Source organism: Struthio camelus, chromosome 1, assembly GCF_040807025.1.
Source record: "Struthio camelus isolate bStrCam1 chromosome 1, bStrCam1.hap1, whole genome shotgun sequence".
In the NCBI taxonomy this organism is placed as follows: Eukaryota; Metazoa; Chordata; class Aves; order Struthioniformes; family Struthionidae; genus Struthio; species Struthio camelus.
The window spans coordinates 220,702,367-220,729,694 of NC_090942.1; the positions used below are offsets into that span (position 1 = coordinate 220,702,367).

General features: G+C 45.4%; 1 protein-coding gene across 9 annotated transcripts in view; it reads left to right on the forward strand.

Moving 5' to 3' along the window:
• Nucleotides 1-27,328, forward strand: part of GDPD4 (glycerophosphodiester phosphodiesterase domain containing 4) — a 51,398-nt gene that overhangs the window by 22,274 nt on the left and 1,796 nt on the right. For all 9 annotated transcript variants that reach the window (XM_009688294.2, XM_009688291.2, XM_009688293.2 and 6 more), the window contains 14 exons: nucleotides 1,462-1,670; nucleotides 2,319-2,422; nucleotides 5,165-5,258; nucleotides 11,220-11,279; nucleotides 12,870-12,968; nucleotides 15,736-15,829; nucleotides 18,065-18,210; nucleotides 18,578-18,660; nucleotides 20,781-20,931; nucleotides 21,486-21,710; nucleotides 22,634-22,791; nucleotides 24,072-24,219; nucleotides 25,347-25,429; nucleotides 26,897-26,979. In XM_009688294.2, the coding sequence (XP_009686589.1) occupies nucleotides 1,488-1,670; nucleotides 2,319-2,422; nucleotides 5,165-5,258; nucleotides 11,220-11,279; nucleotides 12,870-12,968; nucleotides 15,736-15,829; nucleotides 18,065-18,210; nucleotides 18,578-18,660; nucleotides 20,781-20,931; nucleotides 21,486-21,710; nucleotides 22,634-22,791; nucleotides 24,072-24,219; nucleotides 25,347-25,429; nucleotides 26,897-26,979 (1,711 nt within the window). In that variant the 5' untranslated portion in view covers nucleotides 1,462-1,487. The remainder of the gene's footprint in view (nucleotides 1-1,461; nucleotides 1,671-2,318; nucleotides 2,423-5,164; nucleotides 5,259-11,219; nucleotides 11,280-12,869; nucleotides 12,969-15,735; nucleotides 15,830-18,064; nucleotides 18,211-18,577; nucleotides 18,661-20,780; nucleotides 20,932-21,485; nucleotides 21,711-22,633; nucleotides 22,792-24,071; nucleotides 24,220-25,346; nucleotides 25,430-26,896; nucleotides 26,980-27,328) is intronic.

Below are 27,328 nucleotides of genomic sequence, written 5' to 3' on the forward strand. Positions count from 1 at the left end.
TCAAATTTTTATACTTGTGTGACCTGGTGGTGTCCTTGTCCGAAACTGCTGAGTTTTTAGCAGTGGCTTCACCCCACCATGTCCAAGAGTATGTGATTTCTTGTGACTGTCCTGGATGGGCAGACACATCTGTTTCAGGACAGCATGGCACACTTTGGCACTCTTTCATTAGCAGAGGTCAGAATTGCCTGCTCTTTTTGTTTCATTGCAAGCCACCCTCCTTTACACCCCAGCTGCAGCTAGTCTGGGACACTTGGGAAGTGTAGCGGGGATGAGAAAAATTCTTTACATCACTTGTATCTTGCCTGTCTGTTTTATTTTAACCTTCTGCAAACTGATCATAGTGTAGGGTTTTTTTTTTTTTTTTGGAAGTGTCAATTAGCAAGCAGTTAATCTACTAATTTCTGCAAAGACACCCAGGGCTCTGAGTTATTTGCAAGCAATTTGCATGTGTTTCATCCAGGTATATAGTGCAGCAAATCACTTATTCTTGTTTGGAGTGACTGTTGCTATCTCACATAAATTAAAGAAATTGGACTCCTAGCTGGGACTTCACAGCAGACATTCTTTGATTTGAACATGGCTGGTATGGACTTAGGCACACTATGGTACTTTCTAAAGCAATAGAAAAGTGTCTGTGGCTATCTTTGTACTCTAAAGACGTGCTGGATAAATGTGCTTCTTTGTATGCCAACACAAGATTTTTTTCCTAATTCTTTTCTTGTGCACTTGATAACGTCCTGCTGGGTGAATTGCTTTCCGCTGGTGCAAACCCCTGTGCTATTTCCTTTGCTGATAACCACATCAATTGCAATCTACCCACAAGTTCTTTGTTTAAAATCCCAATTACGAACAGATCTCCCATGTGTGCATCTTTATAGCTACTTTTTCCACCCTTGAAAAATTGTGCCAGTAAAGCTATTTCAGTCAGGAAGTAATTTTTTCTTAAGCAGTCAATCTCTGTGGTGCTGTAGTTATGCCAGGATAGCAGTGCTGTGTTCCGGTGCAGTTTTATTCCCTTTCCTGCAGGAGCTACTTAAACTGGTAGCAGTTTGCAGACAGGTCACAATGATACTGAATTAATTCCCGTGCCTAAGTCTAGGCTCAGGTTCATCTGATATGTCTTTGAGAGTCTGCACGGAGTACTTAAGTTAATGATTTCATTTCTCAGCGCTCCCTTTATAGTCAAAGGGAGACGGAGGCTCCTTCAGAGGTGATTCAGAGCATCTCATTTATAACCAGGAGCAGCCACTGCTCATCACCAACTTCTAAGGGGGCTTGCAACATGCTTTCCTTTCAGGTGTCTCAGCATTAGGTGGGTAAAATTAGGTGCATGTCCTCAGCATCCTTCCTGCTGCTCTCACCATCCTTCTGGGAAAACTTCCTGTCTTTCTGATTAAAGTTTACCTGCAAGGAGAGGAGAGTTACAGTCTCCCCATAAAACTTGAAATCTCCTTTCAGGAGGAAAATGAGATAAACCCACTCAGATGGATGCCACTGCCACCAGCCTCAAGAGGATAAAGTTTGGGAAACTGAAGGTGGTACGTCGGCGCTTGCTGCAGAGGTATGAGCATCAGCCCTTCATCTCCTGCCTGGCTGGCTTCTACAGCTGTCGGTGGAAGAGGTACCAGCGCAGAAGGACTGAGCCTGGGAAATGCTGCTGCAAGACGGTAAATTAGCTAAAAATCAGCAAAGATGTTGAATTCTGTACTGGGACAAGTGAGTCCAAGCTGACAAGTGGGTGATGTTGTGGGCAGCCCTTCCTAACTTTGTTTAGACTCTGCTGAGGTCTGTTAGTTCGTTAGATTATGGCTGTAAGCCTGTGATGTACTGCTATCGCAGTGTTTCTGTGGCAGGCTCAGTTTGTGACCCCGCCCCAGGCAGAATCACCAGGCAGGTAAAAAACATGTGTGGCAGCAGGAAAGTGCCTTGCACCGAACAAGAAACTCCACCAAGCCAGTGAAATGTCTGAATGTCATAGCATCAAATTAAAGAAGGGAAATGTAGGCTAAATGTCCAGGAAAAAATTGCAGATAAAGAGGTATGCTGCCTAATGCAATACCCTCTCATGTGAAGTGGTCCAAACTCTGCTCATTTGTGAAGTCACAAGATCTGCTTTCTCTGAAAATAAATACTGCCGAGTGCGCGTTTGAGAACATTGCAGTGGGCTGGGTGGGAAGTCCTTTCTACCTTTGCCTCAGAGAGTCCAGCACCAAGCCACATATTGTGTAAACAGCTTACAACTAACTAGTGTCTGCTATTTGATTGATTTTGGGCAAATAAAGCTCTAACCACTTGGCCTTTCTCTCCTTCTCTAGAGGGAATGTGTGTTTTTCCCACTGCTTGTTGGAGCATTCTGCTTTTCTCTGGTCTTTCTGTACATGTGGGGTGAAGCGAAAAATGACTACAATAACTTTGACTGGTGAGTACCCACCTTTGCCTTCTTTCCTGCTCCTTGTGTTTTAATGAGATTCTCAGGCAGGTCCCCAGGATCAGCTGGCTTAGGGATCACCATGGGAAGAGGGGAGCAGTGGTGACACGCTAAGTGATGTGCTGCAGAAGGGCACTTCAGTCATGAGCCTAAGATATGGCTCCTTAAACTCTTGCATAGGCCATGCGAATTGAATGTCACAGAATCACAGCATCACAGAATGGTTGAGGTTGGAAGGGACCTCTGGAGATCATCTAGTCCAACCTCCCTGCTCAAGCAGGGTCCTCTAGAGCGTATTGCCCAGGATCGCATCCAGACGGGTTTTGAGTATCTGCAGCGAAGGAGACTCCACTACCTCTCTGGGCAACCTGTGCCAGTGCTCTGTCACCCTCACAGGGAAGAAGTTTTTCCTCAGGTTCAGATGGAACTTCCTGCGGTTCAGTTTGTGCCCGTTGCCTCTTGTCTTGCCACTGGGCACCACGAAGAAGAGACTGGCCCCATCCTCTCAACACCTTCCCTTCAGATATGTGTACACATTGATGAGATCGCCTCTCAGTCTTCTCTTCTCCAGGCTGAACAGGCCCAGCTCTCGCAGCCTTTCTTCAGAGGAGAGATGCTCCAGTCCCCTCATCATCTTTGTAGCCCTGAACAGTGATTTCAGAGGTGCTGAGGGTTGCCTTTGCTGGGCTGCAATTTAGAGGTGTAAACGTGATTTTGTGAGGAAAATTGGAAAGGATGCAGAGGAAAGCTCTGAAAGCTGAAATGTGCTGCCAGCTTCCCAATGACGCAGCCAAAAGAGCTTCTCATGCCTCCTCCTGAACCAAATGCTGCTGACCTGCCTTTCCTATTTTTGCTCATCTCTTTCATTTCTTCAGCTCCACCTTTTCTTCTCTGACGGTCTGCAGCTTTCTTGTAGCATCATTTCCATGTTTTCAGGAGGATTTTGGTGGGAAGGCCCATGTTTCTAGCGTAAATGTTTATTTCTTGTCATACAAAAGCACTTCAGAGCCCCCAGGCAAGCCTGGATACCCCGTTCTGACTGTCCCCATGCACGCGCATAGAGCATGCCCAGCCTCACCGTCTGCCTACATAGTGCAAAAATCAGTCAACACCTCTCTGGCACTGGCCAGAGTCACTGAAATCTCAAAGCAGCATCACCACCCTAGCTGATTAACACCGATTCCTCAAAGGATTAATCAGCTTGGATGCCATGCTGGCTGCAGCGGGTCCGCTGATAACTTCGGAATCTGCGCTATGGCTTAGCTTTGCATGGACAAGGCAAAACGGGTATGGTATCTGCTTGACAGAGGGGGAATCAAGGGGCAGGGAGATGAAAAAACTTGCCTGTGGTCAGAGCAGGGAATGTTTTCTGCTGAGGACAGAGCAGGAGCGTTCTGGATGCTGTTCTATTGCCATAAACTCAGAGGCTGCCCTCCTCTCAAAGCCAAGGCTTTAAGCTCCGGTTGAACAGTCTCTCTGAGGACCAGAGACTTCCCAGCATATAAGAAGGGCAGTAGAGGAAGGAAAATTAGGAAGATGGAATGAAAGGGACTAAATAGTTTTTTATTTCCTTTTCTGAGTTTTTTTTTTTTTTGCTCCCTCTGAAGAAATGTAGTGGTTGGTGTTGGAGGCATTGCAACAGCTATTTCAGTGCAAAGAGATTTGCATGTTCCCAGTCTAGGAACTGCGAAACAACCATCAAGGATTTGTACAGCTCCTTTCCTTCTGCAGTGTAGACAATAACAGTTATGCAAATCAACCGCTAAAATTAGTTGCCATGTAAAGAGCTCAACTGTTACTGAGAGGAAAAGTATAATAAGGTCACTCATTCTTAGTGAGCCTTTGGGTCCATAACAGTGCAGCATCCCTCTCTCAACCTGCACTATGCCTCTGCAGTGCCTCCAGCTTTCTGATGTTAACACTTCATGCTCCTTCCAAACCTGCCTTGAATCCCTTTCTTGCATGGTGCCCTACACAACAGCTTGCCAGTGTTCAGGCTGCTGGCAGGCCGACAACGGAGGCCGTCAGCCTGAACTGCACCATCTCATCATTTCGTCATGCTGCCTTGTCTGCAACAAGGTGCTGTCTCTTATGGTTAGACTGTGAGCTCTCTGGAGCAAGGCCATCAATTTGGTCCTGTGTTTTACTGCCCCAGCACAGCGGAGTCTTGGTCTGGTGTTTGATGCATTCATCTTGGTTTTGGGAAACTGAGTCTCCTGACAACTATTATACATACCAAAGTAGGCTCTTCTTCCCTTTCTCTTTATTTTATTACTTTGAAAGGTTCAAGATTTCAGGGTACAGGGCTGTTGTTTTCCTCCAACCCATGTGCTAAATTAACACAAGCATTATTAAATCTACTAGCAGTGCTATTAGCCAGCACCGCTATTGATACCGGTGAGAATAGGCAGCTCCGTGTTCCAGAAAACACATCAACTCATCCACAGCAATCTGTAGTGGTTGGCTGCCAGGCGGAGATGACGTGATGCTTGTACCTTATATAAAAACACAATAACATTCAGAACAATGTGATTTGGGTTCCAGTAGTCTGTGCTCATCAGAGCTAGCAATGTTTTGTTGGATCAATCCAGAAATGGATCGTGAAGTGCTCAAAAAAAAAAAAAAAATCTTTTCTAGCCATTCCAAGGAACTGTGCTCCAAAGGTGTACTTTTGGGGCTTCTTTTATCAAAATTAATTATTACTTAGATTTTATAAAAATCATTGCCTTTTAGGTATAACTATGGAAATCTAGGCTTCTGGTTTCTCTGGTCTGTTGTTCTTCTGATTGTGGCTGCAATCCTGTTCATGTACATCACGCTTTTATTGGTAAGTAACACTCCTTGTAAGCAATTCGTTTTCATGGTAAGAAGTGAATATAGGGATGGTTTTAATGTGTTAGACCAAAGTTAAATCTAGCCCATACTCCTGTCACTGAGAGTGAATGTCTGGGGAAGGGTGGGAACACAACCAGCATTTACGATACTTTCTCCTGGTGTTCATCTGGGTTTTCTAACCTAGGTATAGATTCTGTGATTTCTTCCAGTGATTTCTCTTCAATGAATTTGTCCAGTCTCTCCTCGAATCCAAGGGAAGCCATGTCAGCAGTAGCCAGATTTAGATATAGTGGAAGCTGAAGTTTCTTGTTTTCACAGCAGGGAAATATGGAGCTCTGAGTCATATAGCAGTGGTGATATGTCGTCAAAGCTGAATTATTTGTCTGATCTTGAATAATAATGCTCATTAGAAGAAGGGAAACATTATCACTGAAGCATCCTTGATTCTCTCTGCTTTACTGCAGAGTTTCTCTGCAGTTACAGTCTGCAAATGTGCTCACAAAACACTCTGCTGAAGTTTGTGCCCAAAGAGGCAATGTTCATGAAATCTTCACTTTTCCAAATCCTATGAAATTTTCTGTGGACTTCTGATCTGCTGTCTGCTTTGATTACTGGAAAAATGAAAAAAGCATATGCTTCCTAAAATTTCTACCCCCTCATCCTTTCTTCCATTTCCTTTCCCTCATAGGCTCTAACCCCCAAATAAACACAGTTGCAGAAGTTTCCACCCTTTGCATTCAGAGCTGTAGACTAAGACATCACTTTAATTCCAAGGACTAGAGTCTGCATTCAGGCTCATGCATGCTCCAATTTTCATTTTGAAATGCCAAGGGCCGATGCTGTGGTTGTGGCTTTGACTCGCCTCTGTGACCAAGACAACCAGCTTTTATCATAATTTCCTGCTGTTATTACTCATTCCCTGTTGTGTCATCTTATAGTCACTCTGTAAATTGCTCATGTCAGGGAACCACTTTTTGCTTTGTCCAAGCAGTGCCTAACACAATAGGGTTCTGGGGTCCTTTGTTCCTGCTGAAGTACAAATAAACAGTAATTTTGTCCTAGTGCTAGAAATAAAAGAAACAAAGTGATAAGTAGGACGGCTGCTTGGCCGTGCCCTCAGCACCAAAAGCGCCACAGATGCTGTGGACTAACTTAGCTTTGAGTAGGACAAATAACAATATTTGATGACAAGAATATTGCTGCACACTGGTGGCTCTATGGCTTGAGGTCTGTTGTTCACCCGGCAAAGTCTAGCTGGCTTTCCCAGCTGCTGTGGAGCAGTGCTGGCAGTTCAGTGGTTACAATGCTACTTTGGGCAACCCTGACTTGTCTTAGCTTTGCCAAGGATGCCTGTGTAATTTGGATACTTCTGAGACTGTACCTTGGCAAAGTGCAAGTCTGGAGCCAGCCTCAGGATCACACTGACCCATCACAGTGTGGATAGAAATGGGATGTGCGTGATTTCCTGGGCATGAAGACTCCTGGATCTGGTGTGTCAGCTCCAAGCTTGTTCATGCCCTGTCTGAATCCAAAGAAAAGGCTGGTCCACCAGCAGGTGTCCCAGAAAGTCCAGTGGTCTTATTAGAGGAGCTTCACATCCTTAGCAACAAGGGATTGTGTGACAGATTAGGACTAAATTCAAATCTTCGTAACAAGCAGTGATGTGATAGCTGGAAGCTGCGGGCAGGTCAGGGCAAACTAAAGCCAGAAAGAAAATATGATGGGAAACTGGTGTCCTACATGTTTCAGTTCAGTCTTGGTTCTTGTCTTCAGTGCGTGGACATGTCCTTCCCATCCCAATACCTTGCTTCTCTCAAACAAACTGAACAGGATTTGCCTTGCTCAGAGGGGTGAAACAAGAATAAAGCTGAAAGACTGAGGAGGTTGGATACTATTGGACAAGGCTGGTGACAGAAACACTTCAGAGGTGTCTCAGCCCTGGGAACAGCCCCTACGATGAGGGACCATTTGCTCCTTGCTTTAGTGCAGCTGTTTAGCAGCTGAATCAAAGCCACTGGGTATTTTGAGAAGAACTGGTCCCTCTTGCTTGCACCATCATGTCATTATGCATAGTTTGGCAAGATTGCTGCGTGCATCTGTTTTGAGGAGCAGTGGGCGTTGCGAGGCACAAAGCCCAACACTGCCAGAGCTGTTACCTAAATCCTATGATTAGGCTAAGAAAGAAAGAGGAATGAGGAAAGTAATCAACAGCAACACTACCATTCATACTCCTGCTATCTCAAGGAGTTTTTCATGTGTTTTTTTTTCATGGGGGAGTGGGAGAAGTGCATGACTATAGCAAGTCTGGCACCTGCCGCCTTAGACTGCATCAGTCTAGCACTATTCCAGCAAAAACATTAATCTCCACAGATACAGCTCTAGCTTGAGAAACCTCAGAGAGGACCCACACTTCCCTGATCTCTTCGGTCTCCTTCTTAAGTGATGTTCAGAGGGTTTAATACAGCAGAAATACTGGCTGTGTTGATTTGCTGGCACATCTTAGGGTGTGTGACATTTCTGTGAGATGAAAGATTATTGGTATCAGCTAGATTAGAGGTATGTAGGGTATGGCCATGGTCTGTTCCACACCAGATTTTTGACACACATTGAACTTCCTTTCTGAAGCCTGGTCAGCAGTGACCACATTGGCTCAGTGTTGAAGTTTGTTTTCGCCTTGCTTCCTAAGACGCTGGTTGTGCTAGAGATTATACGAACGAGATATGTATCTGCATGCGGGTTCCTGGGATGGGAGCATCCTTCCTTGCTGGGCTGGGGGGGTCTGGCAAGGGGAACACACATGCAGGCAAGGTTGTCTAATGGAAGTGCATCTATACATGCAGGGTCATGTGATGGGGACACGCCTATCCGCAGGTTGTCAGTGACAACTCTACCACGGGAGTCATGTGAAGGAGGCATACCTGCATGCAGGTCCACGTGCTGCCCGTCTGCTGGCCTGCAGGGACGTGTGACAGAGGAGAAGGGAGAACGATGCCTGCTGTGACTGGGCAGCGCTTGTCCCAGCAGGGCTCTTTTCAGTGAAAAATGCTGCCAAGAGACATTCCTCCATCGCTAAGTGCAGAGCTTCCCTGTCTCAGCGTCTTCCCAGCCTGCACCCCACGTGGCAGGCAGGCATGTCTGCATTATAAATGCTTAAAGAGGCCTCATATGGCAGAGTCATCCAGAGTTTCTGTGCAGAATAGTTCCATGTGTATAACTGCATCTATACCGTAGGGTTCAAAGTAGAGAGCTGTTACTGATAGGGAATAATATTCTAGTGTGTGCAGACTGCTGAGAGAGAGCAGAGGCAGCGCCTGGCCTTTCACTGTAGCCGCTGATGAACTCCCCTCTAAAACACTGGCAGCCTGACAAGGTAATAAAGGCAACTCAGCCCTTCCATGTCTGGATAAACTTCTCCGTGTGAACACTGGCCAGCATTTGGATTGCTCCTATACATTCCGTGGCCAGTGGAGTTGCCCCCATACTGAAACACGTTCATATTGAACAGTGAAGGTGCGAGAAGGATTGGAGATCTTTACTCAGGCATGGTTTCCACAGCAGTTCTGGATGCAGTCTCCAAGCTGCGTATTTGCTGTCTGTCAAGAGGAGAGGCAAACTTTCCTTATGAAGTTTTGCATCAGTAGTCTGTCACATTACAAAACTGAGCATGCTGATGCTTTTGTTGGAGCAGAGAGATTTTATGGCAAGCGGTGGCTGGCCTGGTTTTGTTTGTGAGTGCCTTACCCTCTTCCTTAATGATGACCAGAGCCCTGCAGGCTTGCTTCCATGTCATTATTGTGAACCAATGAAGCAAACACTCTTCTGCCCACCAGCCACCGATGGCTGAACAAAACGCTGCAGAACAAAGCTCTTGCGGTCTCTCCGTCTGCGTTCATCAGTGTAATTTTTTCAGACAATCAGTTACAATTAATTCTATTGTTGTTGCTCTGCAAGACAATTTTCCCATCCCCATTACAGCTAAAAGGTTAAACTGAGGGATCTAATTGAAGGACAGTTCAGGCTCAGTAGAGAAGAAAAAAAGTTTCCTTATTCAGTATTTGAAATGCCAGCAGATAGTATTTTTCTCTCTGCAGTTCAACTATGTTTTTTCCAAGGGCTTTGGGGACATGACTTGTGACTGTATAAAGTAAAGAGATTCAGATGTGTTGTGGCCTTTGCTAAGAGAGGACTCAGAGCAGTACATTGGCACTGAAGGCCAAAGAGTGATCTCAAAGCACTATGCCTAAGAGGCTGGGCTGAAGAAGCTCCGAGTACCTGAATTTTTGCCAGAAAATGAAGGTAGATACGTAATTCTGCTATTAAGAGTGTCTAAGTGAGCAGATGTTTTACATAAGTTCGGTGGCTAACTGCCAGCTTCTACATCTATGTGGCAGCAAGCTCAGAGCCTGTCTAAACCTTACCAGCAGTACTGAATCAACAAATGGCCATTTCCATGTGAAACAGAGAGGGGAGAGTCCATTATCCATCCTCTTGCAGCACAACCTGTGGTCAGTGCACCCACTCAGAAAGAGGGAGACAAAGGTGCAGTCCTCTCTGCAGTGAATCCTTCTCTCTTGGCACAGGGAAGCGTCCCTTGGTTACTACTTTGCGGGTAGATTGTTGAGGGAGGCACTTCTGCACCTCTTAATGTAACTGAAGAAGAGAAGAGTACAAGTGCTGGAGGCTGTAAGATTCAGGGAGACAGCGGGACTGGCAAGAGGGACCCTGACTCTAGCCTCAACAGGAATAGACAGACCTCTTGTATTGGTCACCAAAGTCCCCGTGTCGATGTGCTTGTGTCCCTGGATATGTGCGGAGGAGCCAGACCTGCTGGTGCTGGTTGTCCCTTTCCCTGAAGTCCTCTGTAGGTGCAAGCATGTGAGACATTGCTAAAGCCAGCTGCTCTCAGTATAGGAGAATGTTAGGCAGGTCTTGAGGCACTTTTTGAGGAGCAGGATAAAGCTAGGTGACTGTGGCTGGAGATATTGTTCTAAGTTTCAGAGGTGCATGGAAAGCAAATAAAACTCAAGCTGACGGTGCCAGTACCCGTACAGGATAGACGTTGTCCACATCACACCTGCTCACTGGTCCATCAAGATGTGTTCTCCTACACTGACCAACTGTGCAACTGGAAGAGTTCCTTCTTCACTCTCTGAGGATGAAACCTGTTGCTCATTCTTGTTGTATACAGATAACGAGCTGTTGTTATCAGCCATAAGAATGAGCTTTCCCTCAGACATCATTTCCAGATGAGCTGAATAGTTCATTTAGAAGTTATCCTGCATGTCAGAGATGGGGGGAAAATTCCAGCTGAGCATGGCCTGTGAATTAACTGCTTGAATATACCTTAGGCAAGGACCAGGTGCTTGTAACGTTGCTTGCAGAGAAGAGGAGATTTTGAAGGTGTTCCCCTCCTTTTTTTTTTTTTTTTTTTTTTAAGAACAACTTATTTTGATGGGGCTAGATTAAGATCTTCAACAGTAATTCCATTCTCTGTGAACTGCTCCCATGATCTATATTCTCTGCTAAGCTTATCTCTCCTATGGCTGATATGCCTCTAATCACGATGAATGAACAGAAGATAGGCAAAGTTAGTGCTATGTTGGTTTGCGTTATGGCTGTTGGCCCTGCCAGCCTCCCTCTTTCAGAGTTTGTCTTCTCAGAGAAAGAAGAGTCATTAGAAGTGACTGAAGTGCCCAATTATCTGTTACTTGTGGAAGGCTGTGGTCCTGCAGGGTGATCTTGATGTGTGCTTGGCCATTTCAGGAGTATATTTTCAATAACAAAACACCCTCCGGTCCTCCCCATACACTGATGTTACTAACAGCCATGCCATTTTACAGAAAGTCCTAGTGTCATTTGATTTTCCAATGCAAAAATAACTCCAGACATACCCCACCAAACACATTTCATCATTCTATAGCAGGATACAAACCATGTCTTCTTGGTTTCCCAGGTCCTAGCGATGTGTTTGCTTGCAGAAGGTCAACAGCTGTACCTGCACTGGAGTCACAAGGTGGGGAGAGTCAGAGCTTTGTGGTAACCCTAATCTGTACTTTAAACTAAACGAGTCTGTGGAATTCCTCTGCATGAAACAGCAGCATAGATTAGGAGGGAAGGCATAGAGGGAAGACATTAATCTTAGGAGACTTTAGATACCCATGAGAATGATGTCTCCACCTGAGTTAATCCCCTCAGCCTCCCTGCACAGTTGGTAGAGGGAAACAGAGCCTCTGAGAATGCAATTCATCCAGCTGGTTGTAAACCTCTAAATTAAGAGCAGATGAATCACATCTGAAGTACCTTTTCTCCCCCCACTGACTCTAAAAGGAGCCTATGGTGACTCATTCAGATGAGGATGTCTATATTTGACATGTGTAGTTGTGGTAACATGTAGGTAACTTGTGCCTGCATATAGATAATGTGTTGTAAAAGCAGAGTTTTCTTGAGAGGCACAGTGTAAGTCTCTGCTCTGAAGCAGGCTCCAGCAGCTGTAAGCAAAGTGGCTGATATCTCTGCAGAACAGAAATCTGGCTTTTCCAAGGCATCCTGGTGCCATATGGCTTTTGGAGGGTGTGGGAAATGCCACCTGGGGTTTTGAAGGTTGAGAAGCAAATTCTCAAGGTGTTGTTGCTGCAAAGCGATGTTTCAGAATCACATTCTGTAAGAAATTCTTGGAAGTTATGTAAGGTATTTAAAAAATCAGCCTCTAGCCATGCAGCTTAGGTGAGAATGTAGTGGCTTTAATCTTACAGTGGTAAGAGAATGGCTGAATGTACAGATACTTGATCATCTATTTCTTCTTTTAAAAAATGGCAACAGTCATCTTTACTAGAGCAAATTGGCCCCTGGAAGAGCCAAAAAGGTGAGTTTTATATAGAGATTTTTGTGGAAAAAATTGAAACTGCATCCTTATGTGGAAGAGATTAGAGATTAGATCCAGTAGGATCCCTGCTGAAAAAAGGTTAGGATGTTGTTGCACTGTCTACTTGAATTTGGTTCTCAGCAGTTAGATGACGTATGAAGAAGAGCCTGCCATCATAACCTGCGTTATTATTGAACTAGACAAGAAGCCAAAGACCAGACTGAGCTATCTCCTCACTTTTTGCAGTTAAAAAGTGAGCCCTCATCTCTGAATTATAGGACTGTTTGCAATTGCTGAAGTTTGTTGCATAGCAGAGGCATAAATAAACTTGTAGCATAAAGAAGTTGTGTTGTCTCTTTTGAATGGAATTTGTCACTTTTTAATTTAGTCATGCACAAGTTAGGGATCTGATGTAAGCTGATAACCTAGGCTGCATCTACATTAATAGAGACTGAGAAAGAGAGAGGCAGGCTGGAATGAATCACCTCTGAAAATTCCTGTCTTTCTCCATTGGTTGTGGAGGGAGCCTTGAAGGATGACTTAGACTAGGTACCTCTCTCTTAAAATCGGTCTTACCACAGAGAAAATCCAACCAATAGCACTATTGGTATGTTTTTACTCCCTTTAGCTCTGTCTCTGAGCTGGCATAGCTCATGCATCCCAATCCTATCTGCCAGGAAAATGCATTTTTTCCCCGTGGAGAAATGCTGAAGCTGATTTATTCCCTGTTTATCTCCCCAGATTGGGACTTTTCTTGTCCTGGGCTTCTCTGTCACAGCCCTCTTTATATTATCTGTGCTGTGGGGAGATCAATGGAAAACTGTCCGCCTGTCATTCCAGGTAAGAAGGGCCAGCACATCTATTTGAAAAAAAAACCCAGTTTATTTATAGAAGTATTTGGTGGAAATAGGTAGATAACTTTCAATAGGGTGATGGTTTTCATGTGTATTTTACTGGCAGACTGTGCAGTTTTGCATAAACTTTTCTTATGATTTAACATTTCCTATTGGGAAAATGGAAGCCAAGACCTGAGGTTTGGTTTCAAGCTACCTGTTTGATGGAACAGGTCTCATTTTGGAAGGTCATATCCTTTGTTTTTGACAAAAACATCATACGTGTGCTGTTTGTCTGCAGGTGTCCAGGATGGGTAAATCAGACCCCTTGGGTGGGCAGGGTTGCTGGAGCAAGAACTTGCTCTGTACTCAGTTCCTGCCAGTTCAGTGGCCTTAACATTAGCAAAATTTCAGTCTTTCCTTTCTCCAGCTGTGACACAGAGAGCTTATCCTCCTGAGGACAGGACAGCATTGACCTGTGCATTGACCTGTTCCTACGCAGCAGGTGGGGAATGTCAGTGTGAGATGGGACAACCTGTGGAATGCAGGACAGCTGAGTGCATGATCTGCTGGCCTTCTCGACTTTCAGCAGATCTGAAGGTGGAAGAGAGAGCTGCCCAGTACTGTTCAGTGTCTGAGCACCCAGGTCCCCATGTGTACTGAGAAGAAAGTATGCAGCCTGTGACCACAGAGTTGCCTTACAGATGTTATTTAGGCACATCATCTCTCCCCACATTCACTTAGTACTTGCGAATATCAGGAGAGCAATGCATATGGACTGGAAGAGGAATCAATTGGTAGCCCAAGAGTCACTGCAGCCTCTTTGGGATGTGATGTTTGTAAGGGACAGCTAATCACACACTCTTCCCTGCTCTACAAAGTTCAGTAACCTTGGGGCTGTGTGCTGGCAAAGATAAACAGAAGACATAAGCTTCTCCGCCCCTTTACGGGGAGAAGTAGATACAAAAGCCTTCAGGTTCCCATTGGTGCTCTTTAGTGCAGATGTCTGTGTCCTTTGAGGTGTTTCACCTGGCCTCCTGCTGCTGTTCCCAAAGGGCATGAGTCTCTTGTAGATCTTGTGTCACATCCATTAGTCTTGCGCAGCTATCTCAAATATCCCAGACATCTCAAATGGCACCTTTGTTTACATAACTGAATCCTGCTTCTGGTTGAAAGATATTGGTATCGGGTATCTGGGACAGACAGTATCATGCACAGTAATGTCTCTCCACAACTGCTGCAAGTCAGCTGTCTGCTTTCTTCAACCCTTCCAACTTACAGGGTCGGCGCTGTGCAAAATGTTTGGTATCTGCTTTTTCTTGTTCCAGTTTGGAAGGAAAAATAGCTGGGAAATATTGGTGTATCCCATGAGACGAACGTTGCATTTTCCAGCCTACTCTTGAAATGAACATCTATCAGATGTTCTAGATTTCAAGCAACAGGTTGGACAAACTGGTTTAGAAAAAAATAATAGCCATCATCATCATCATTCATCTGGGTTGAAATTAAATTAAAACTTTGAAAAACAAATCTTGAAATGATTGTGCACTACCACCTTCCACAAACTGCCTTGGAGAGTAGCTGCGTATTATAACACGAACTCCTGACATACCTCCTGTCTCCACCAGCTTTCTTTGGCAGTCAGCTGTTACTTTGAATATGGACTAAGCAACAGAAAAGACATCTGGATAGCTCTTTTCCCTAGCACATATTTAATAGCTCCAAGTTTTAGCTACAGCTGGTTCCACAGGTCTCTGAAGAGCACAAGAAAAATAATGGATTGGTTTCTCTGTAAGATTTCCAAAGTTTTATGAAGAGTGTTATACCAACATTACTTGAATGAAGAGCCAAGCTCTCAATAATGTCGAACTATCTGTTAGGCTTCCAATTCTGATTATGTATTTATCAAAAGTGCAGAAATGGTTCTCAACTGATCTTGTTTAATCTTTAGGACCAAAGAAATCAAGTGCAATTACTGTATTTAGCAATAGCTATTATGTAATGTATTGAAAGCATTAAGAAATCTATTGTTTTCTGTTAGTAAAACAAGAAAAGTATCTGCAAGGCCACAAACTTGAGGTTGAAAGTTAAAAAACGAAAACAAAAACAAAAAGAGAAAAAATGCAATTAGATACCATTAGTACTAAAACAAGTGAATTAAATGTTTTGATCTAAGACTAAGCGTTTCCCTAAAATAAATGAGAATGAATTATTTGTCTGGAATATATGGTTAATTTGCAAGACTAGGTGCTGCAGGATGTATTTGAGGCTAATAAAGTCCATGGTTACTCACGTGCCAGATTAACTGGATCTTTTATATTACACAAGTTAGTTCCATACTGATGTAAAATACCAATTTTATCACTCAGGTTTGTTGACATCAGTTTAAAGATCTAGTTGCAGTGTAGTATTGAGACTACTATTGCCTGGATTGGATTGGACTGGACTGGGTTAGATTGTATTAAATTGATGCTTTCTGGAAGATGCGCACATTTTATGACATAGCAGTAATGGAGAGAGAGAACCCCGCTCTGAGACTGTGTGCTGAGCCTTCGAGGAAGGGACAGCCTTGTCTGCTGTGGCTGGCTTAGGAGAAAGGAGAGCTGCATGCTGAAATAAGGGCTACTCCTTAGCCTGGATGCAGAAGAGAGAGTGAACTGCTGGTACGTGCGGTAGCAACCCTTCTCTGTGGAAAGTTGTAGCTACGTTGGGATTTATTTCTGCCTGTCTCCATGCTTCATCCTTTGACTGAAATCCTTTTCTGTCCCTGCCAGATCACAGCTCCCTATCTCCACATAGGGGCAATAACCATAATGGTCCTCCTGTCCTGGCCCGTGGCTCTGCATGCCATCAGAACAGATAAGAAAGGTACAGTAGTTCTACTCTCTGCTCCCAATATGATATAAGACTCATGTCAGCATGAGAAAACAAGTATACAGAAGTCCTTTCACCCGTCATCTGCCCTGTAGCTGCAGATAGCTTTTTTTGTATGGGAAATTAGCAGGGATAGGCTTGGGGCTATGCATTGTCCTGTGGCTTTCTAGACTCATTACTGGTTTGCATGCTCCCTTGCACAATTTTGGCCTATACCAAGGCAATAACTGGGCATGGTTTGGGGGTTATCATAGGCTAGACATTATTCTCAGGAAGGAATTTGATTTCAGCAATCCTGCTTTGAGGGGTAAAACAGTCTGGCTTTATTATTGCTGTGAACTGTGCTCTACGCATTTGCATCTGGGCCAGAGAATGGACCCTGACATTTTATGTACTATATAGACCCTGCTTTAGGCACTGAGAGGTGATGGTTCTGTAACCAGAGTCAACATGTTTTGCCATTTGGACTAGCTGAACTGGAGGGCTTATAGCAAATACTGCCCTACCTGTTGAAGCAAAACTGGCAGTTCCCACTTTTGATGCCCAGAGTAGGTGTTGTGACTGCTTGCCCCTACTGACTGCACAGGCAGCTCAGCAAGCAGGCTTACTCAAAGTAGAGAGACAGGAACTTGCAGAAGGCAGCTCATCCTAGCCTGTGGGAGACATATAGGCTGTTGCCTGACAGTGCCTGTCTCTCTCCTGCGCTACAGAAAACCTAGGCAATGAGCTTAGATCTAAGCTGGACTTTATCCAGCTTTCCATCCATGCACACCTTATTGCAAAGAGGGCTAAGTGGATCTCTCCAAACTGGGTCCCTTTTGCTCTGCAATATTGTCCTCAGTGTGTCAAGCAACCAGAATTTAGATCATAACTGGGAGACAAAGTACAATTTTCCATGCTTGAGGAGATCAGCAGAAGTCCCTGTGTTCTGAGCCCTGCATGGAAATCTGGCCAGCTCTCTGTCTGCAGGAGAAAGCAATCAGTGGCAGCTCTTTTGGCTGACCTTTTCTTACAGTATTCAGCTTCACTGTCTCAGATGGATTCTCCAGTCCAGTCATTCCACTTCAGACATATGGATCTCAGGAGAAGCCAGCTGAGACAGGGAAAAGTGCTTTTTGATCAGCTGGTAAGGACATTAGTTTTCCTTTTCTGGTGTAATCCATTGGCGAGCTCCTTTCTAGCTCTGAGAAGTATGATATAGTACTGTAAGTGCAAGGCCAGGTACCAGGAACACTTACTGAAGAGCCTGACTACAGCACTGCCTTTTTCTCTGACTCAGTTTCTCCGTATATTCAAAATTATGCGCTTGACACCCATCTGCAAACATCGATTTGTAACACAAACATTGCCCTCAGGTAGAATGGGCTGATGTGAGCACTTCATTTCCTGCCTAGAATTTCCCTGCATTGAACTGCAGCTGGGGGTGGGGATGGTGTCATGCTGGGACCCTAGACATTACCCGCAGTGCCTAATGGACACTCAGATCAGTACATCAGCTTGGTGTAAACCTCAGTTCTTGCAGAGCCCGTGATATAGTGGGGTGGTGATATCCGTCCAAGAAAGAAATGTTGGCCAAAGGTGCTCACTTTGCAGAGAGGCTGTTTTGTTCTCTGAGGTGAACATTGCTCCCTGGGGCTGTCGGGTAATGCGTCAACAGACTTCTGAGAAGGCCCTAGATAACAGGTTGGCAGGTTTCTGAGGTGCAATACCCATGCAGTCAGGGTCTGTAGCAGGAGAACTCACTTATATTGCATACAGAAGGTCACTCATAGCCATCTGAATGAACTGAGGAAACTTAACTCTAAGGGCACAGAGGACTGTTGAAGAAGAAAGGTTCTTCCTCTTCTTCACTGTGATTGAAACTCCAAAATGGTGCTTGTCCTTATCCGAGTAAGAAGAAATAAGCATCTTTCCGCTGAGGATTGTTCCTCCACATGGGAAATCTCACTGCATCTCCTCTACAGAAAAAGAAATTAAGTCACACTGAGCTGTAACTACAGTACCAAACCTGTAGTTCTAGCCTAGGCATCTCAGGTCCTTGCTCTGAGCAGTATGTTTTCCTGGATTACGTTGTTGGAGTGAACGTGAATGTTAGGGGAAGAAGGGATGGACGAGGGATGGGACAAAGCCCAGCAGCTTTGGAGGGCCGTATTAAAAGTCAAGCTGCAAGGCAAACCCATTTATTGCCACGTGGATTAACTCTAGCCTTCCTCCTTCAAATTCTTGCAGTTGTTCAGGTGATAATTGTTGGTCCATACCTGGCTATCCTTCTCTTTCTTTTCTTGATACCTCTGGGGATGTACTCTCCTTGCATCAGAGAGGTGGGGACACTTGGACCAAAGCCAGCCCTCATTGGACACCGTGGAGCACCAATGGTAGGTGAAGATAGTTTACATCATTCCTTCATCCTTCATATTTTTAACATCATCACCATCTTCTTTTTTTATAAGAAGGAAGAAATCTGTAGGGGTGGAGGGGGGATGCATTTTAGTTTGGAATTACAGGCCGGAGTCATCACTGCATAGGTTTGCTAGCAAAGATGCCGCTGCTCTGGAGGGACAACATAGGTATGGTGACTGAGGTATAAAAAAGTGAAGACTTTCCACTGCAGAACCACAGTACACTTTAGCAAGATAGTGGTCCCTTAATACAAACCAGAGGTGATAAAAACAGATAGAAAGTATTTACTGAGTTCTTCAGTGTGTATGAAAACAACCTTCTTATAGGCCACTTTCTTCGCAGCTGGCACCAGAAAACACTGAGATGTCATTTCAGAAGACCGTTGAACATGGTGGAGATGGTCTTGAAACAGATGTCACCATTAGGTAAGACGAAAACATTGTGTCTCATGGAGTATAAGCTGTTGCTTAACTGTGGGTTAGATGAGTGGACGCTGAGGTGGATTGAGAACTGGCTGGATGGCCGAGCTCAGAAGGTTGTGGTCAGTGGCGCAGAGTCTAGTTGGAGGCCTGTAGCTAGCGGTGTCCCCTAGGGGTCAGTCCTGGCTCCAGTCTTGTTCAATGTATTCATCGATGACCTGGAGGAAGGGACAGAGTGCACCCTCAGCAAGTTTGCGGATGATACTAAACTGGAAGGAGTGGCTGACACACCAGAAGACTGTGCTGCCATTCCGAGGGACCTGGACAGGCTGGAGAGCCTGGACAGGCTGGAGAGCTGGGTGGAGAGGAACCTCCTGAAGTTCAACAAAGGCAAGTGCAGGGTCCTGCACCTAGGCAGGAATAACCCCATGCACCAGGACAGGCTGGGGGTTGACCTGCTGGAAAGCAGCTCTGCCGAGAAGGACCTGGGAGTGCTGGTGGACAACAAGTTAAACATGAGCCAGCAGTGTGCCCTTGTGGCCAAGAAGGCCAATGGTGTCCTGGGGTGCATTAGGAAGAGCGTTGCCAGCAGGTCAAGGGAAGTGATCCTGCCCCTCTGCTCAGCCCTGGGGAGGCCTCACCTGGAGTACTGGGTCCAGTGCTGGGCTCCCCAGTCCAAGAGAGACATGGCACTGCTGGAGAGAGCCCAGCGGAGGGCTACCAAGATGATGAGGGGACTGGAGCATCTCTCCTCTGAAGAAAGGCTGCGAGAGCTGGGCCTGTTCAGCCTGGAGAAGAGAAGACTGAGAGGCGATCTCATCAATGTGTACACATATCTGAAGGGAAGGTGTTGAGAGGATGGGGCCAGTCTCTTCTTCGTGGTGCCCAGTGACAGGACAAGAGGCAACGGGCACAAACTGAACCGCAGGAAGTTCCATCTGAACCTGAGGAAAAACTTCTTCCCTGTGAGGGTGACAGAGCACTGGCACAGGTTGCCCAGAGAGGTAGTGGAGTCTCCTTCGCTGCAGATACTCAAAACCCGTCTGGATGTGATCCTGGGCAATAAGGTCTAGAGGACCCTGCTTGAGCAGGGAGGTGGGACCAGATGATCTCCAGAGGTCCCTTCCAACCTCAACCATTCTGTGATTCTGTGATTCTAAGAGTTCCTTTTGGAGTTGTGCAATTCTGGACAATTAGGTTTTACTAACAAATGGGGCAGGGTCCCTCGGTTGGCACCTGGTGATACAAGCTGTGGGGCATGATTGTTCTCAGGAAAGCCGGTAAGTTTGGAGCTATTGATTTAACAATCATTATTTCTACAGTGCATTTTAAATGCTTTTTAGAGTATAAAGATGAGCTGCAACCCCAGCCTGCTTCCAGACCTCAGTGAGGGCTGGACCGGAGTTAGAAAATGCCAGGAAATTGTGTACAGGCTTATAACAGCTTTGCCCTAATTATTAGACCTTTAATTGAGGAAAAACTTCTTTACTGTGAGAGTGACTGAATACTGGCACAGGTTGCCCAGAGAGGTTGTGGAGTCTCCTTCGCTGGAAATATTCAAAACCCGCCTGGATGCGATCCTGGGCAACGTGCTCTAGCTGACCCTGCTTGAGCAGGGAGGTTGGACTAGATGATCTCCAGAGGTCCCTTCCAACCTCAACCGTTCTGTGATTCTGTGTAATTGCCCTTGTGCATGGGATCCATTGCCATGAACTGCTGACATGCTGGGTAAGGTGGTCAGTTTTTTAATTGGTATTTCAGTAGCAGTGTGACAGTGTGAAGTTAGGCTTTGAGTGAGGGAAATACTTATGTTTAGATGCTCTACTGACATAGACTTAATATCCTTTTTGGGGGAGGATGGCATAAATGACTCCATCTCCATTTTTCCCATGAGGAAACTGTGGCATAGAGAGGGTTGACTTATTCAAGGTCTCTCAGTAGTATATAAGCTAGAAATAACCTAGTGTCTTGAGTCTCAGGCACCTTCCCTAGTCCACCCTCTGCTCTGAGGGAGTGCGTAGCGCTACATTCACAGCAGTCCACACATTGTTCTGACCTGGCTTGAGTCTGCTCATGCCGTGAACAAACCCGTGCCCCAGGTGACCTGGCCTCTTGCTCTCCAACAGCTACGATGGGGTTCCCTTCCTGATGCATGACAGCACCTTGAGGAGGACAACCAACATTGGAGAGGTCTACCCCAATGACACTGCTCGAAATGCAGCGTTGTTCTCCTGGGACACCCTGAAGGAGCTGAATGCTGGAACGTGGTTTCTTAAGGTGAGTGTCATCAAGGACTAATCAACTGGCTATTGAAGAGATACCACCTGGCTACTACTTATTAGAATTAATGTTAAGATAGGATCTATCAGTTGAGCCAAAACTCAAAGAAGACAATAGAAATCCTTCAACTGAGGTCTCTTTGCTTTGTTCCATTGGCTTTCATGTCTCGGAGACCTATCAATATTTGGTTATTGGATGTCCTCGTGGCTCTTTAACATAGCAGCAGAAGAACTGATGGCCTGGAGAAAGAAGGCAATAGCTACTTGTGCAAGGTGCTGTGTATGATAGTCTCAGCCAGGATGGTGGGAGAGTGAGACATAGTAGAGCTAGCTGTGAACTACACAGTTTAGATCCCAAAAGCAGTGTCATTACAGCCTGGGATAATTTCCCCTGACCTGTGGGTAGAAGGGCAAAGCAAAATCAAATATCCTCGCCTGCTGAGGGTTGATGCCAGAGTTTTTTCTTCTTACAGATGAGAGTTGTTTGCATGCAGCTGACTCCCCTGGACGTGACTGACTGATTGATTTCCTTTTGTATTTATTTATTTCTAGGACAAACCATTTTCATGCATGGGCTCACTGTCAAGGGCAGATCAAAACCAGGCAATGAATCAGTCAGTTTACAAGCTAAGTAATTTCTTGCGCCTCGCAGACAGTCAGAATAAACTTGTGATATTTGATCTCTACCGCCCTCCAGAGAAACATCCTTATAGAAATTCGTGGATCAACAGAACCCTGGAAGTCATCCTCAACGAATCGGGGATTAAACCCCAGCTGGTAGGATGGTCTTCCTCGTCCATGTCCCTTTTTCTTCTTCTCTGAATTGAGACTTTGGGGTCATGCCGTGCGTGAATTCACTAGCACAGAACACAGCCTATTGCATTTCTCTTGTTCATTGGGAAAGCTTACTTGCAGGCACAGTCCATTGTAAAGATGGTTTATTTACAGGGCCAAATTCAAATATCCTTTTTCTTCTTGTGTGTTCCTCTTCGAACAGCCTCTTTTAAAAGGCATCATTTGTAATATATTCCTAGTATCAATTCCTCTGCAGATACAAAATAGTGTAACCCTGCAGCAGTCCAGGGAAACTGGCCAGTGTATACCAGCTGATGCCTTTGCCCTCAAACTGCATCCTTTCATCAATATAATATGTGGGAGTCTGCTCTCTGCCACCCATCCTTATTTTGCATATTACAGTGGAAGCTCCTGTCTTAAATTAGAATACCTGGAGCTGGAGGCCTCCCGTTACCTTTTTCCTTCCCCAGGCAACTCCCTGCTTGCGATGGATGATAAATTTTCGTGGATGAGTATATATATCAGCTGATGTCAGGGGAATTGTACTGATCTGTGTCCATTAAGGATCTCTTCTCCCATCCTGGGAGCCAGGGTCTTTAACTATTCTCTGCTGCATTTCCCATGAAACAAAGACGCCTTTTCTCACAGAAACCCTGCATCTTTTTTGTGGCTGTGTAAAACATGTACTCATTGATTTCAAGCTGATAAGCAAGGAACAGTGAATACTTATTTCTTGATGAAAGTGACTTGCAAGTTTTAACCCTGGGTCCAAATATGTTTTGATCATCAAGACATTTGATAGACCTGACCGAGCCCTGCAAGACGTTATCCTTAGCAGAGTTGTAAAGGGCAGGGTATATTAGTAACTCTATTGTGAATTCACTGGGTGCTCTTGTTGCCTGCAGGTCCTATGGCTGGAGAATGATATGAGGTCCTTTGTTCAGTCTGTTGCTCCTGGGTTTCAGCAGACAATGGGCAGTAAGGCCCCAGTTGAAGACCTATTAATGAACAATATTGTCAAACTCAATCTGGCCTACACCGAAATGTCCAGTGAAGATATCCGGTAGGTTGCACTTTCAGCCTCAAGTACAGTCGTTGGACTGTGTCTGGAGTATACTTGCCTTATGTGTGGTAATGTCTCCCTCCAGTGCCCGGCTCCAGGATCTATAACATTTTAGGAAGAACTATTCTAAAAGCTTTTTGGAGGTGAAGGACTCTAGCTTGCTCTTACTATTGAACCTATGTGTGGCCAAGAGGTGACAGATGTAATTGCAACCCTCCCCCCGCCCCCCCCCCCCCCCCCAGCTAAGGGCACATTTTGTTAATTACTCTACCAGGATCTAAGGATCTTCTGGATAGAAGACTCCAAGTGTCCCAATTCCTTGTCTTGCACTGAAGCCAAGGTCGGACAAATCATCCCCCATACCAGCAAGTACTTAACCATGGAGAACAAAGAACTCTTTGACCTCCTGTGGCTCCTCCCTAAACATCAGTGTGAATGTGTAATGCTTTGGTGAGAAACCATCACCCTCTTGTAGCTGGTGTTTTGGAGTTCTTGTCTCTGTTGCTACTACTGCTCTGTTGCTTGTGATACACTGAAAATGTCAGCTCTCCACCGAATAAATTCACAGTTATTAAAGTAATTTCCCAAATCGTTCTCTTTCATGAAAAAAAACTATCTTGCCTGTCTCGCTCTCCTTTTTAAAATAGGGTTTTTGCTCTTTCCCATGTGCAAGAGGATTTAAATCTAATAAAAAGAAAAGAAAGAAAAAAAGAATGCAAAAGTATATTACTTTGGATGAAAACGAAGTTGATGTTCTCTTAATGATAATTTTTCCAGAATGTCACATTCTAGGTAGATCCATCTAGAGTAAATCCTAGGTAGGTTTGCAAAAGCTGATACTGATGACATTTCTTTAGCAATATACAGAGAATGGTCTCACTTCATATTAAGGTTCAATAGCTTGTAAGGGTTTGACAAATAATCAGTTGATGTTGCAAATGTAATAGCGGCGAGCAGCCAGCTTTGAGGTAGGTTCAAACACACTGTTAGGAAATTACAAACACATCATTACAGTGGTTCGCTTGGCAGAGGGATAAGCAACTTTTTGACTTTTTAGATGTATCTATTAATTGCAATTGTCTCCAGATGACCAGGTATTCTGTATTGGCTAATCATTAAAGGTTAATTATCGGCTAGTTGGCATTCTTATCTCTTTCTTATCTGATTCCTAAGACAAGTCTTCCCTACAGAGAGTTGTCATTTCCCTTGATTCAGCCCAAAGGAATTACTAACCTCCTTTCTTTTCGTAATAAAGGTAAATGACTCTTGTTCTTTTAAAGGAAATACGCTGAGGCGAATATTACCACCAACCTCTATGTGGTCAATGAGCCCTGGCTCTTCTCCTTGGCATGGTGCTCTGGGGCTCAGTCTGTGACTACCAATGCTGTCCACATGCTGAAGAACCTCAGCCAGCCACTCTTCCTCATGGTAAGCAAAAATCCTCCTTTATTCCCAGGGGTACGAAATAGGGGTGGGATGTTCATGGTTACGTTTGGAGACCGTGGGTCAGTTTGTGCATGAATAAAGCAGATGATGCCCTACTAGACGGAGAAGGGTTTAAGTTGAACTCTAGCTTACCTGGCTCTTGTGAGCCACTCCAGGAATTACTACCCTGTCTCCTTTTTCCTCTCGGTCAAAGGAGAAGCATCCTGTTTGGTAGGACCTAGAGACTTAGGCTGCGAGATGAGGGAAAAGAAGTCACATTGAAACTTTTGTGGGGAGAAAGGAAGAGGCCTCTGAGGCCACATGTGGCTGCTGTGTGAGAATTTCCATTTCCAAGGTTTTGAAGCATCTCATTGATCTCAGAGGTTCCCCACGTTCTGAGGCTCCAGTGTCCCTTCTCAAGTTTGGTTGGAGCCTCAAGGCCAAGGGAAACAATCATAGAAACAACCTTGCCTTGCTGGGAGGATTTTTTCACCTGATTTGTATATTCTCCACTCCTTCATGGACAACCTGAAGGGCTAAGGGGCACCTGGGTCATTGGTCCCACCAGGGTCCCTGCAAAGACGGGGGGACCAGGTTATACTTTGTATAACTGGTTTCACGCTCATGAAGAGGATTTTACAATGCTTCCTTTTTTCCCATCCAGGAGAGTAAAAACTGTGGATTTTAAGCCCATTCTGAGGGTGAGTGGAGGTCCAATCTGAGGGTGAATCTTCAGATGCTTTTAGGCTTAAAGCAGGAGCTACCCCAGTCTTCTGTGGTGTTCACTGAAGGACAGTTTTGCAAGGGAAAGCCAGCTGCCACCAGTTGATTTTAACCTTGGAGGGAAGAAGAAATAACTACAGGGCCTGCCTATACAAACAAGAGGTCCTTGTTTTCATTATTCATGGCAACCCTATTCTGATTTGACACCAGCCCATGCAGGCTGGCGGCCGCTTTGAAATGGCAACCAATGCCATTTAAACACCTGAAGGATGTTGCTGCACATACACACCAGACAGCTGAATTACCATAGTCAAGCAGCAAGAGGGAGCTTTAGTAGCTTTTTTCAGTTCAGTTCAGACTGTGGTAGATCCTTGGTGCTGGACACGTTCTCTGTTGTTCTCTTGCAGACTCCACAGCAGTACAACATCATGTGGATCCTAACAGATGTGACTTCTGCGCTCCTCATCTCACTCATCTTTGCTCTGCACTGGTAAATGCTGAGTTGCTAATGGCTGTTCTAACCTGGTCTGTTGCCCCAAGTGGAGGGCTGGAGGGATGCTTTCAGGTGATCTGAAAGGTTAAATGTGCTGCTGAGGATATCTCCTTTCGCTTCAGGAATTAGGAGAAAGCCCTGTAAGGCTCCAAAGATCCCTCCACTTCTCCTGTTTGTTCTTATTTTTTCTTTTCCTTTCGCAACTCAGGCGTCATCCACCCCAATATTTCAGTAGAGACCTGGTGGGTTCTGGTTAGCAGCCAAAACCAGTTATCAAAGCTGATGGACTGAAGGAAGAGCTGACTTTTCTATTCTTACTATATGGACACTGTTGCACTGGATTTACTTAGGAGGAAAGCTCTCATTGTTAACGTTTGAACACCACATGTCTCTCTGTCTGCCTATGTCAGAGCTGCTGAGGAAATCCATCCTCCCAGATGCAAATGGAAAGTCTGAGCATCTCACAAAAACTAGAATTTATTTTTCTCCTATTCTGTCAAAGACATTGCTTCCATTTTACATGTTGGAAAACAGGTTCACAAGACAGGCTCTGTGTCAACACAGAGCTGGACGAGACAGACTGCTTTGCTTTGGCGTGGAAAAGGGCAGCAGCTCTATTTTTTCTCTGGGAGGATGGAGAGATAAACAGGTCACGATACAACCAGATGGTGAACTGATAGCTGTACAGGCAAGTTTGCTGGGCACCTAGGCTATTCCCTTTGCAAGGCTGAGTTGCTCTTTCCCTCCCTTGCCCTCTCACCCTGCTCTGAGCAGTCTGTCCCCAGGTCCTGCTTCAGTGGCTTTGATCTTCCTTCATGGCTTCAGGTTGCAGTGTGGTTGCAATCACCTTCCCTCCCTGCTACGAATCACCACCACTGCCGGACCTTCCCGTGCTCATCTTCTGGCTTCTGCTCAGCCACTGCCCCATCCTGCTCACCACATCATACTGTGCTGTCATGGGAAGCTCTCTGAGGAAAGGAGAGGCAGCGTGTACGTTTCTCAAGGCCCTGCAGACATTTCTGATCCAGCCAAATAACTTTTTCTTGGTTGACATTGCATCAAGGGCACTCCTAGCTCACCTAAGGAGTGAAGTGCCTAAGACCTGTGGGTGGTCTTGTTTTTCAGATTTACAAATGCATCAAAATCAGAATTTTAAAATTTCCCTGCCTGCTTAGAAGCCACTGGCTGTGAACAAATCTGGGGCTTCCGAACACCTACATCTCTATTAGAAAACAGGGCTTAGTACAAAGTAGCCTTCAAAATACTGTTGTACATGTGCGGTGTGGACACTTAGCCATCACAGTCATGGACCTGGGTCCTTTCACAGTAGGGATTTGAACAAATCCCAAAAATATGAGGGCAGTTCCTGCTCTGACAAAGTAGATGAGTGAGAAGAGTGCCAAGGAGCTGTGAGGGGAACCCACATCAAGCAATGGCCTGACTCAGATGTTTTGCCCTGTGCAGGTGGCGAGAGCGGAGTTTCTCCTGTTGCACCCAAGACGGTGGCACAGTGCTGGAGAGTGGCACCTACAACAAGTTCAGGACAGGTGAGTGGGGCAACGGGAACCAGCAACCTCATCCTCTGTGGGGCTGTCTCTGCAAGGGAGCAGCTCTGCAGGAAAGAATGCCAAGGTTCTGGAGGATGAGGTGGCTGTGAGTCAGCAGCATACACTTGTGGTGGTGAAGGCCAGCCACATTCTGGACTGTCTAAGCAAAAGTGCGGCTGGCAGGGCCAGGGAAGGAATTTCTCCCTTCTCTTCAGCGATGGTTAAGCCACAGCTGGGCACTGCATCCAGTTTGGGCTCCCCAGTACCGGGCAGATGGTGACAGGAGTGAGCCCAGCGGAGCCACCGAGTTGGTCGGGGCTGGAGCAGGGGATGTACAAGAGGCTAAGAG